The sequence below is a fragment of the Telopea speciosissima genome, chromosome 6, assembly GCF_018873765.1.
Source record: "Telopea speciosissima isolate NSW1024214 ecotype Mountain lineage chromosome 6, Tspe_v1, whole genome shotgun sequence".
NCBI lineage: Eukaryota > Viridiplantae > Streptophyta > Magnoliopsida > Proteales > Proteaceae > Telopea > Telopea speciosissima.
The window spans coordinates 24,738,891-24,751,658 of NC_057921.1; the positions used below are offsets into that span (position 1 = coordinate 24,738,891).

The 12,768-nt window shown below is 40.8% G+C and overlaps 1 protein-coding gene across 1 annotated transcript; it reads left to right on the forward strand.

Annotated features, from left to right (window-relative positions):
- Nucleotides 1-3,726: 3,726 nt before the first annotated feature.
- LOC122665542 (F-box/FBD/LRR-repeat protein At1g13570-like) lies at nt 3,727-4,572 on the forward strand. The gene is made up of 2 exons (XM_043861697.1): nt 3,727-3,954; nt 4,093-4,572. The coding sequence occupies exons 1-2, from the start codon at nt 3,730-3,732 to the stop codon at nt 4,570-4,572; spliced, it is 705 nt and encodes a 234-aa protein (XP_043717632.1). The 5' UTR covers nt 3,727-3,729.
- The last annotated feature ends 8,196 nt before the right edge of the window (nt 4,573-12,768 follow it).

Below are 12,768 nucleotides of genomic sequence, written 5' to 3' on the forward strand. Positions count from 1 at the left end.
GGTTGTAGTCTGGAAAACCATGAGGTCGCTGTACCCTTGAGGGATGCAGGGAATGCCCGACAGGATACCACGTCCGATCCACCATATAGCGTCATCATGCCACTGAAATAGTTGATGTGGTCATTAGGGTCAGTGGTACCACTGTAGAGTTCAAAGGTGGGTAACCTGAACCTGGACGGGAGTGAGGCTGACATGATCTCTTCTGAGAAGGGGTGCTGTCCAGGGATTGAGTGTATCTCACCCTTGGTCTGCTTCTTCAACCCTTCCAGCTTCTCGTCCGACTCTCGGAGCCTCTTGTCTAGCTCTTCATCCCGTGTTTGTCCTTCACGTCTGACTGGTCGCTCGCTGCGAGCTTGTTAGCGTCCTCTCCTGCAAGTCCCTTCCCATCTCGACTATTGGTGAGATGGTGAAGGGTCAAGTCGTGATGAATCTTGTCTTGACCGCGAGGGGCTTGCTTCACGGTAAGTCCGGCTTTGCCCTAGTACATGACTTCCTCCTAGTCGACCATCAAACACCGACCTCTGGATGGACCCTTCAGGGTTAGGTATCACGGATCGGTGTGATGGTGTTCTCCCCTGATTCAACCATGCTGGAGGATCCGCCGATCTCCCCCTAGGTTGGGAAGGCTCTCCCCGCTGCCTGGTGTGCCTCTCTGATCTGTCACCCCTGGGAGGGGACCTCCTGGGGCTCTGTTTCGGTCAAGGATCCGTCCTACGATGGTGGGATGTTGCTCGCTGCCTCAGGTAGTCACGGAAGAGTCGTTGATCTTCAAGGATCTATCGTTGTAGGTCATTGATCTAACCCATAGTTCCTGGGGCGTTGGGGTCAGGTACCACCTCCACCACCACTTCGTTGTTGGGTTCGACTACCGTAACTTGATCATCGTCTGGGATCTCCCTCTTCAGAGAGACATGGTCCTGGTCATTGGCTCTGTGACGTGAGCTCTCTAGAGGAGGTGATCCATTCCCCTCCCTCGGGTTATTGTTGGTGGAGGGAGCGGTCTTCTTGCTTCGTGGTGCCATAGTTGAACAGATATGGAAACTGGCTAATAAAGGTAATGGCTAGCGTTGTTCCCACAGACGGCGCCAATCTGTTGCATCAAGAAATTGCTCAACGGTCCTTCGAGTGTCGCAACCTGCAAAAGACCCTGGGTGACAAAGGAGAACCGGTGTGGTTCCGGCCTAGGACTCTCCGATGCCTAAGTTAGATCTCTCTGAGCAAATAGATGAATAGTAGTATTCAAGATGAGTTAAGATGTCCTCTGATGGGGTTGAATACCTTTCCTTTTATAGTAGAGTATGGCGGTGTGGAGAGTCCCAGTTTGATGGCGAGTGAGCTATAGAGTGGATAGAGACCCTGGGTAGCAGGGCTCTTCCATGGTTGGTCGCCTCCTTGAGGGAGGGAGTATCCCAGTGGTGTTGGGATCCTTAATAGATAGATATCCGCGTGTGCGGTGATAGCTCATTTGGTGTTTGAGTCCGTCTGGGCGACGTGACTCCTAGGCGGTGGCCTAGAGTCTTGGAGGTGGCGTATGTCTATAGTGTTGACTGGATCACAGGCTAGGTGTCTCGACGTCCGTGTAGATCATGTTTAGGGGTCACGCCTATGAGGCCGCACCCGTGGAGAGGTCACGCCCGTGGTGAGGAGGCTGCGCTCGAGGAGAGAGCTCGCGTCAAGGAAGTGAGGCTGTGCCCGTGGGAGAGGCCGTACCCGAGGGGGTCGCACCTGTGGGTGAGGCCGCGCCCGTGGGGGTCGCGGCTGTGGGTGCGGTCGCGCCTGCGGGTGAGGCCGCGCCTGTGGGTGAGGCCGCGCCCTTGATCTTCGTTGAGGCCTGCGTCCGAGCTGGTTCTCCCCTGCTTCTGGAACCGGTTACTTCGTGGACCGGGACACGTGGTAGCCTCTGATTGGTTCGTATGATCTTGGATGTATCACACAAGATTCATGGAAGGAAGATCTATCGAGCAATTTGCTAAAAGCATATGCCTAATAGATTGATAGTTTTTGGCAATACGAATCCCTCTTTTTCTTTTTTGACTCTATTCAAGCGGCAAGTGAGAGGACATTACGTACTTCTACACAAAGAATGAACAAATAAGAGGATAATGGATCAAGGCCAAGCTACTATAATTTGTTTAATTAATACAGTTTCTGTTTTTTTTTTTTATTATTATTTTGTTGGTATAGGTGGAGTGTCTATTGATGGCCATGTCGAAGGTGGACTACTTTTTCCTATAGTGTGCTTGTATTTGTCTAAGAATGCCTAGACGTTAATTCCTTGTATTCTATTTGATTTTGTTATATTCCTTTGTTGACCTTTAGCAAAAAAAGAGGATAATGGATTTCCTTGGACAAAGACCGTGGGTGGAAGTGAAGTGTTGAGGAGTACCGTAGAAGATTAGAAGAGCAGAGGTGATTCAATGTAAAACATGACTTTGTCTATGCAATTTACATTGAAACAATAATGAATAAGCGTTCTTCTAAGAAATCCTCACTCCAGTAGCATAGCTTTGCATACCATTGTCACATGAAACCGAATAAGAAAAAAAAATTGAGGTGTCTATTGGTTAATTTTTGCAATCTAAGAAATCCCCACTCTAGTAGCATATCTTTTCATACCACTGTCACATGAAACTGAAGAAAAAAAAATCGAGGTGTCTATTGGTTAATTTTTGCAGTCAAACTCTACTTATCAAAATGCCCCTTGATATTTATTTGAAAAAAGATAGATCATTGAGGGGCAAAAAAGGAAATAGCTCTATATGGCATATTTTGATAGAGAAGTTTCTTCAAATTTTGATATATTCTACATTTTATTTTTTGGGATAGGTTTTCATACACAATCGTGTATGGTACACGGTCGTGCTTTCAACCATTAAATGGACATAACCATGTACAATACACTACTTCTCATCCCCTTCCAACGGTTGAAGGCACGTGTATATACACATATTCTCCATTCAAGAAATTTCTTATCCATCCAATGGTCCATCTAACAGTGTGAATGATGCGTTTGAGTCTGTCTTGCATGAAAACAGTCTAAAGTGGGAATCACATTTTACACTGTTCATATAGGATTTCTTTTCTCCTAAGTTTAATAGTTAAATTTTACCAAAAAAAAAGTTTAATAGTTAAAAAAGCCAGGGGGCTCACAGCTCCTCCAGGGGATAAGCTCTATGCATGTAACGCTCATTTGAAAAGTTAAAACCCCCTTGTGCATGTATCGACCATCCCAAAGTAACGCTCCGTTGAAAAGTTAAAAACCTTATTGGAGCAATGCTGTGAAACGGTACAACGGTAGTGGAAGAAATCATCTTCGTTTTTCATGCTTGATCAGTTGCAGAGGTGAATCCGGTAGAGGGTCTTGATCACTAAGCTCTGAATTGAGGGTTTAAACCACAGGTATGTCTACCGATCTAGTTGAGTCAAAATTTAATGGAAAAGGTTTTAAGGAAACAGTTTTAGCTTCTTCTTAACCATCCATGCAACCCTAAGAAATCTGTTCATTAGGTTTACTTTGCATTCCTTTTGTTCTCATAGATGTTTGAATCTACTTCTCATCCCTTGTGAGGAAACTGATGAGCATTTATAGATGATCATGTGTCATGTCATCTGCCTTTTTTTTTTCTCCCCTTTTAAGAACTTGTTATTGATGATGAGTTCGATCTACTAACCTAGTTGGATGTTAGAAGCAACTAAGAGCACAACTTGCAAATGTCATCCCTTTCAAAGATGAAGAGGGGTCCAAGTTTACATGGATATAAAATCAGTGATATGCCTCCAAACATCATAGAAAACATCCTTTCTCGTTTGTCTATAATGGAAGCCGTGAGAACATGCATCTTATCGAAAAAGTGGAGATATAATTGGGTTACTCTTCCACAACTTATATTTGATTGTTCCCTCGGAGATGATTTGATAAACCAAAATGACAAGCTTGCAAGATTTATTGATGGAGTTCTCTAGCTTCATAGAGGCCCAATCTGCAAGTTCAAGATCTCTCATCTGTGTATTCCAAATTCCCCAGATATAATAGATGAGTGGATGCTATGCCTGTCGAGAAACTATATACAAAAATTAATCCTTTGTCTGCAGCCCATGTATGAGCGTTATGACTTACTATCATCTCTCTACTCTTGTGAAAAACTGACCCATTTGGAACTCAGTTTTTGCACACTTAGACGTCCACCAATGCTTGCATGCTTTAAGTACCTTCGGAGCCTTTCTCTTTATAAAGTTGACTGTGTTGGCTTCACAATTGAGGAACTGATTTCCAAGTGCCCAAAACTTGAGAGATTGATGATAGTCGGGTTTACAGGTTCCACGGACCTAGTTATTTATGCTCCTAAGCTGCAAGAGTTAGTTGTTGATGGTTTTTGCAAGGGTATGCAAAATATATGCTTCAAGAACACTCCACTTCTAGCATATGTATCTCTTAATTTGCAATGTTTTGGTTTCGAAGGAGTACTTATGAATCATAAGCAGGATGGAATTTCCCGTTTGATGAAGGTTTTTGGAAGTCTTGTTAGTGTTCAGATGCTTTCTGTGGGTGGGAATTTTCTGAAAGTGAGATGATTTCATGAATATTATTTAGTGCATTTCCCTTGATTCATTTAAATACATTCTCAGACACCTATTTCTTGCATGTTCTTTTATGTGTAGTTCTTTGCTGCGGATTTGATACCGAAGAGGCTTCCGAATACTTTTTATCATTTGAAGAAATTGGATCTGAAAATCTGCTTTAATTATATGCATATGATCTCAGCGGGACTCTACTTGATTAGAAGCACTCCCAACTTGCACAAACTCCAAATTGATGTGAGTTATCTTATACCTACAATGTTTAAGTTTTAGGTCAGCAACTAAGTCATTTTAGTAGAAATATATCAAACACATCTATGCAAAATGTCACCACTTTCCCACAACATAAACAATTCCATCATATATCTAAGGCTACATTTGGTATGATTTATATTTCAATTTGGGTTTGATTTCATGAAATAGTCGACAAATAGATTTTTGGTCAAAAATTGAAATTGTTTTGGTTGCACCAGTATTAAATATTTCAAGAATAAAAAAAATCCATTTTGTAGTTCAATTTCTGAGAATAAAAAAAAAATCCATTTGGGTATGCCAACGGTATACCGTATGCTTCCACCCTATGTGTCTATCTCCCTATTCCCCCTCTTTGAGGGGTAAGGAAGTCATTACAAAGGGTGGAAGAGAGAGAGACTCATAAGGTGCTAGCATACGGTATATTGCTAGCATACCTATCCTTCTCCCTATGAATTTATTGAAAATGAAGGAAAATAATTACAACAGCAAGGCAGCCAAGCTAAGCCACAAAAGACCAGTAAGCTTGAAAGGCACTACAAATCAAACCAAACCAAAAGCAAAAGTAGTATCAGCAACAATGATCAGCCCCTAATTAATATCAACTCACCGAGGGCTTATGTCCCTCGATCCATATAGGATGGAGTCCCCATTTCTAATCAAGGTAGATGTTCCTAGGTGATTGGCTCCTCGTAGGAGTAATAGCTCTACACTTATCCTCTACATCCGCATTGATGTCTCTAATCATGTAAGGCAGCATCTTCGTCTTATTTAAATGGAAGTTTCTCTCCTTCCAAATGTGGGCAATCATAGAGTAGAATGCCAGCTTCGTAATACACCCAATAGGATCTCCCCTAAATGTCTTTCCAGTCCAAATAGATTCTAAAAGGATGGTACCCGAAGATCTTCGAGAAGGAGAAGAAAGACTCATAATATTTCTCAAAATCATTTTAGTAAAGGAGCATTCAAAGAAGGGGTTAGATATGACAAAAAAAGATCACTGTAAACTAGGACACATTTTGAAAAGAAGGGGGTTTAGGCTTTAGAAGACTCTGTGATGTAAATAAAGCTTTCCTTCCTCAGTAAGCTGGCCTTGCAAGTTAAGCATGAGGATTCTCCAATGGGGAATTTTTAGATTTTTATCTAAGTCACGTCAGGTTAGAGGAACTTTTAAATCTTCTACTATTTGGCCTGGAATTAAAAAAGTGTGTGAGTTTACCTCTACCAAAGAAAGGTGGATAGTTGGGAAACGTGATAGCAATCGATTCTTGAAGGATAGATGGATAGGGAACCAATCCTTTGAGGATCTTTTGGGTGTTGAGCCATCTCTGTTTCCTTGGGATAGGTTGGTTAAAGATTTTATTGAGAACTCTTCTTGGGATTTGCCACAGGTTCACTCCATCTCATTGCAAAATATTTTTGCTAGGGTGAAGGATTTTAGAATTCCTTCACATCAGGTTAGGGACTTGTGTTGTTGGAGCCTGGATCCGTCGGTTTTTTTTCAGATCAAGTCGGCTTGGGAGGAGATTCGTAGGAAAAATCCCATTGCTCCTTGGTTTTCCTTGATCTGGAAAAATTACCTGCTTCCTCGTCAATCTCTATTTGGATGGAAATGGGTATGGGGTAAGCTTGCTACTGATGAGGTGGTCCAATCTAAAGGTATCCAAATTGCTTTGAGATGTGAATTTTGAAGAAATTCGACAGAGTCTATGCAACACTGCTTCTTGGATTGTTGCTTTTCTACAGCAGTTTGGAGGAGTTTTGTTTCTCTTTTCAATATTGCTTGGCAGCCAAAAGTCAATGGTTTGTTGTCTTGGTGGAAGGCAAAGAGTAAACAGGTTTGACTCAAAGAAGCTTGGCTTTCAGGCTTCATCTTAGTCCCCTTTTTTCTTTGGTTGCAAAGAAACTCAAGAAGATTCAAAGCTAAGTTGATGCGGGTGGATTTGATTAAGTGGCAGATTTTAAGTGCTTTAAAGGAACAATTGCCTCTCTGCAATTGTAAAACCATTTCGATGGAGGATTTCTTAATTTCAAGAAGATTGGGTATCCCTATCCGCCCCTAGAGGGTGCACAGTAGGTTGGAAATTTTCTGGTGCGCTCCATCTTTTCCATGGTTTAAAGTAAATGTGGATGGGTGTTCGCTTGGTTACCCAGGAAGAGCTGGGGCAGATGGGGTGATTCGCGACCATGACTCCAGAATTATCTCATGTTTTGGTGATTTCCTTGGTATAAAAACAAACTATGAAGCAGAATTCTAGAATTTGATCAAAGGTATCATGACTGCAAAGCTTCTAGGAATCCAATTTCTTTGGATTGAATCGGATTCGATAGCTGTGACACTAGCAGTAAACAATGGTAAGATTCCTTGGTGTGTATTACAAAATTGGCAGTTTTTGCAGCCTTACCTTGCTGAACTTCGCTGGAAAATTAATCACCGCTACAAGGAGGCAAACCCTATAGCTTATTTTATAGAAAATAAGGCTGCTCACAGTGGAACATCCACTTTCTCACCAAGGTTTTCGCCTATGATTCTAGAAGAGTTGTGGGTTGATGCTCAACATAGACCAAGATCTCACTTTATTTAATTTGTAGCCTGTGGGGAGTTTTATTCCTCCCTGTTTTGTTGGTCTTGGCCATTCATGGAGGATAGACCCTTTGGTGCTTGTTTTTATTTTTTTGGTTTTCGGTTTCTGGTGTCTCTCAGACCCAGCTTGTACATCCTTTTCCCTCTTTTCTTTCTCTTAATACAAATGATCTTCTAGCAAAAAAAAAAAAGAGCACTCAAAGAAGAAGAGTACTCTACTCTCCAAATCCTCCCAACAGAAGCTTCATAAGGGAGCAACCAATATTATACGCTTTCGGAGCTGATCCTTAGATAAAGGGAGACCATCCACCAAACATCTCCATGATGTTGCCGAGTGCCTGGGAATATAAGACCTAAACCATATCAAAGATGCCCATTCCACCTTTGGGGCTGAACACCTCACAATGTTCCAAGATGATTTAGTGGAGAATAAACCAGATGAAGAAGCCAACCAAATGACTGAGCCCTTCCCCAAGTCATTGCGTTTGTTGATACTGCTAAGCTGCCCCCAAACCAAGCTAAGATTTGATGAAGTGGGAGGACTATGGCTCCATCTACCATAAAAAAGAATGGATTGTACCCTTGCAAATCTATTAGTGTTTGCATCATAACAGATGTGATCATTAAATCTATTAAGAAGAATCCTTGCAAGGTGCCAAGGGTCAAGCCAAACTAGAGTAGAGGCACCATTCCCAACTATGTGATGAACATTAGGTTCAACAAGATAACGATACTTCAAAATCTTCCGCCAAACCTAGTAACAATTATTACCTAGTTGAACCATCAAAATGGAGACTATTTTCAGATATCTATGCTTGTCCACTTCACCCAAAGAGAATCTTTTTTGGAGGCCACCCATCAAACTTTCTTTAAAATTCCAGCTACATTCATATCTTTACTTCGGCTTACCTCAAGAACTCCTTCCTTTTTCACCTTACAAATATCATCCCAAGCAATGTAATGAATTTTCTTCTCCAAAGATGGCTCTGACCATTAGAAATTAGAAAAAATCGCGTCCAACTTCTTGGTCACATGCCTAGGTAACCGAAATAAACCTGACCAATAAATTTAACCTCCTTTGAGAACATAGATAATAATCTGCAGGGGACCAACAAAAGAAAGGAATCTAGACTTCCAACTCTCTAACCTCTTTCTAATCAAGTTAAAAAGATGGGTGCAATCAATTGTTCTCAATTTCTCAGAGATAAGAGGAACCCAAGATACTATATTGGAAGATTGGTATCAGCAAAACCAATCAACTGCACCAGGTCCTCCCAAATTTGAATACTACACCACCAATGGTGATAGAGGACTTGGACTGGTTCACATTAAGACCCAAAAAAGTGGAGAAGGGACTAAGAGCCTCCACAACAGTGGACAAAGAAATATAATCCGCCTTAAAGAAAACCAATAAGTCAAATGCAAAAGCCAAATGGAAAAGCATCATAGGTTTACACTTCAAAAGGAGCTGCATCCACCTATCCACCACATCCTACTTCAAAAACATGGACAAAACTTCCATAGCAATAGTAAAAAGGTAAGGGGAAAGTGGATCCCCTTGTCCAATTCCCCTTCCTCCAACACAGAATACTGTAGGGCTCCCATTCACTAGAATAGAAAACATTGAGTTGTCACACACTGTTTCACCCATGAAACAAATCTAAGTGGAAACCACATCAAGTCCATCATATGGAAAAGGTAGCACCACCTCAATGAGTCAAACGCTTTGTGGAGTTATAGCTTGAGGATGGTCGTAGGAAAAGAATTCTTTAGAGTGATTCCCCTAACCACATCATGAAAAACTAGGATGTTGACTGCAATTAACCTCCCCTTAATAAATGCATTTATTAGGGGAGATAAGGAGGCCAAACACGTGCTGGATCCTATTGGTCAAAATCTTTGAAATGAACTTCTAAAGTAAATTACAGAAGGCAATAGGCCTATAGCCACCAAACCCCATAAGATTATTACACTTAGGAATGAGGAAAATAATGCTACAGTACATTGACCTAGGCATGAAGGAATGGTTAAAAAGCCACTGGATTGCTGCAATAAGGTCCAATGCAACAATGCTCCAAACGGACTTTGATGCATGCCCAAACTTGGATCCCAAACCGAGCCAAGATCAAGCTTCAAATCAGTTCAGACTAGGCCACATCGTCAAGGCCGATTCACCCTTACCATATGGAGTTGGCTTCTACAAGAAACCCCATGTCTCTACATCAGTATGAACATAACCAGCTGCATTTGGAGGCTGAATCAGCATTCTACATGGCTAGAAATTGAGAGCAAAGAAGCCTACCTTCCTCTCAACTGATTTCTATAGAGATAACTTCAACTCTTATCCTATTTTTGGAATGAAGTTAGCACCATGCATAGGGTGGATTTCACATGGAAACAACCTAACTGCCATCCATGCGAGCCTTGGGACCATTTTGTGGAGCATCCATACTTTTTTATTTATTTTTGATAGATAATCACTTTATTGCAAAGATGAAGAAAGAAGAAGAGGAGAGCATGTACAAACAAAACCAACTGGCTAACACACTACCTCATAACTAGGCAGCCACAAGAGAAGAAGATATAAAGAAATAAACCCAGCCCAAAACCCCATAACAGCCACATCCAGGACAATACAATGGGGACAATAATTAATTCCCATTAATCCCAGACACTTGGATTTCCCAATTTCTAGCGAGGAATAAATTCCTACCGGATTTTTGCTCTTCAAGGATGGAGGCTTTGCATCTATCACGAACTTCCATCTTAATGTCTCTTACAATTAGGGTTTTAGGCCATGTTTTGTTTTGAAAAATCCTAAGATTTCTCTCCATCCATAGATGAGACATAGTAGAGCATAATGCCAAATTGCCAATCCAACCGATGGGATCTCCTGAGAATTCCCTCGACACCCACATAGCTTCAGACACAACTTGCGAATCCTTCCTACTTGAAGGAGAGCAAAGACTTCGAATTTCCTTTTAAATCTAACTTGTAAAGCTACATTCAAAAAATAAGTGATTACGGGATTCCAAACCCGCCCAACAAAAGCAACAGAAAGGAGGTACTTGGATTGTTCTTTTTATAAGCTGATCCGCCATTGGGAGCATCCATACTTGGATGATTTGAGGTGGGACAGAGAGATATGGATGGTTTTGAAGGAAGGCAGCCATGAGTTAGCTGAATTCTACAAGTTCCACACCTTCCTTAATTTGGATTTTGTTACTTTTAGTATTTATTAATTGTCAAATAGCCTAGATAAAATTAGGATTTTTTTTATTATTTAATTTTTTTTTTGTGATATAATTTGCAATTAATCTTAGCTGTAGGATTTAATAGGCCTAGATATTAAATTTTGGCTTCGGATTCTTATAAATGTAAGAGCTTTGCTCCATAAGATAGTTAATGGAAGATTTGAATAAAGTTGAGACTTACTCTTTTGGAACTTAAGAGAGTTTACCTGCAAAATGTTTGGGCCTTGTTCGATTGATCAACTGTATGACATATCTGTGCATTCTTCATTCTCTTGATCCACAATTTCCATCAGGCTGCTGCAAGAGGTATCCGAGCCTTAAAGGAGAACGAGAGACTGTAGTGGCGCCAATTAAACCTTTTCTCGTTCAGCAAGAACTTGCTGAATTACACCTTGAGAATGAACTTTTGCGTGCTCAGCAAGAACTCGTCAAATTATGCCTTGAGAATGAACGTTTGAGGAATGCTTCACGATGTCCGAGTCCAAATGAGGAGGCGTCTATTGCTTTCTTTGTCTTCATCTTCAAAGAGTTAAAAAATTTATTCGAATGAGGAGTACTTATTGACACATATCCTCCAATTAGACTCCAAAAACATGGGATATGAGCTTCAACGACAATGAACTAGAAATTACAAGTTTGTCTTTACAAGTCGACACTGAAAACGATGATGAACCAGATATCACAAGTTCAGCTTCCAAAGTTGACATTGAAGGCGATCGATTCGTTAACCAGGTTGGTTTAAACAACCCCTAGTCTTCGACGAGTACCAAGATGAGTATATCGACGAACACGTTGGTTTTGAAAGCCTTCAACCTGATTGTGTTTAGAAGCACAACAAGGTGAGCTAGCAACATTTGGTGTAAGTGACTATTTCCATTGCAACGAAACATTCCCAATGACCACTGATCTTCCCCTTGAGAAGATCACCACACAATTCTTTGATTTGGTTCCATCATGCATATCAGTTTCTGTTTCAAGAGATTTCTTTATTAAGGAAATGCTAAACACAGAACTGTATTGAGATCTATATTTGGAGCTATTGCAACTATGCCACTCTCTTTATTTATTTGCTGACGATGTAGCAGAAAAGATGAATGGAGACATGTTCTAGTGGATCAACTTTGCTAGTATGTATGATGATCCGTAATTGGCTGTTATTTCTTTCCCGTCTCAACTTTGATATGTTCAATGTATAAGCAGCATCAATAAGCCATATTTTAATCTCTCATTTATTTGAGCCATGAACACATCAATTGCTATCGCCATTAAATCCGAAGTTGAGTTGAAAATTCTGTTATATTCAATTGAAGATATCACCAATGACTTTTGTTGGTTTCCATTCGACCCTAGTGGGCAACAAGCATCATTGATCAAGGCAAGAGTTCAAGGATAAAATCTTTTTCAACCTAGAGGGTATGATGCATGCCCAAACTTGCATCCCAAACCAAGCCAAGATCAAGCTTCAAATCGGTTCAGACTAGGCCACATCATCAAGGCCAATTCATCCCTTGCCATGTGGATTTGGCTTCTACAAGAAACCCCACGTATCTAATTTAATGTGAACACAACCAGCCACAAGTGGAAGCTAACTCAGCATTCTACAAAGCTAGAAGCCTCCCTTCTCCTCAACCGATTCTCTAGAGATAACTTCCCTATGTGGGCCAAGGAAGCCTCCCTTCCCCTCAACCGATTCTCTAGAGGTAACTTCCCTATGTGGGGCAAGGAAGCCTCCCTTCCCCTCAACCAATTCTATAGAGATAACTTCCCTATGAGAACCTCAACTGAGATCAATATTTTCCTATTTTTGAGGAGTTTGCTATTATTTTGGAAACCAAGTTAGCACAATCAAAAGTGATCTTATTTCCTATTAATTTGAAAAGTACGTAGTACATAATCTTATCTATTTTGGAAGGAGATAAATTTTTGCTCAAGGTTAGCAAGATTTTAAGTTGTATAAATTTACATCTACCACCCCTGAGATTTCAAACAATTATGTCTACCACCCCCGAGATTTCAAAATTATGTCTGTACCCCTGAGTACTAACTCTATTAGTTTTGAAAGGAAATGATAATTTTGCCCTTTCTTATATATAAATAAAG

Bases quoted from the DNA above. Each gene is read 5' to 3' on its own strand.
- LOC122665542 (XM_043861697.1), top strand. From the start codon at position 3,730: ATGAAGAGGGGTCCAAGTTTACATGGATATAAAATCAGTGATATGCCT. The intron at 3,955-4,092 runs GTTCTCTAGCTT...CTTTGTCTGCAG, and splicing joins TTGCAAGATTTATTGATGGA to CCCATGTATGAGCGTTATGA.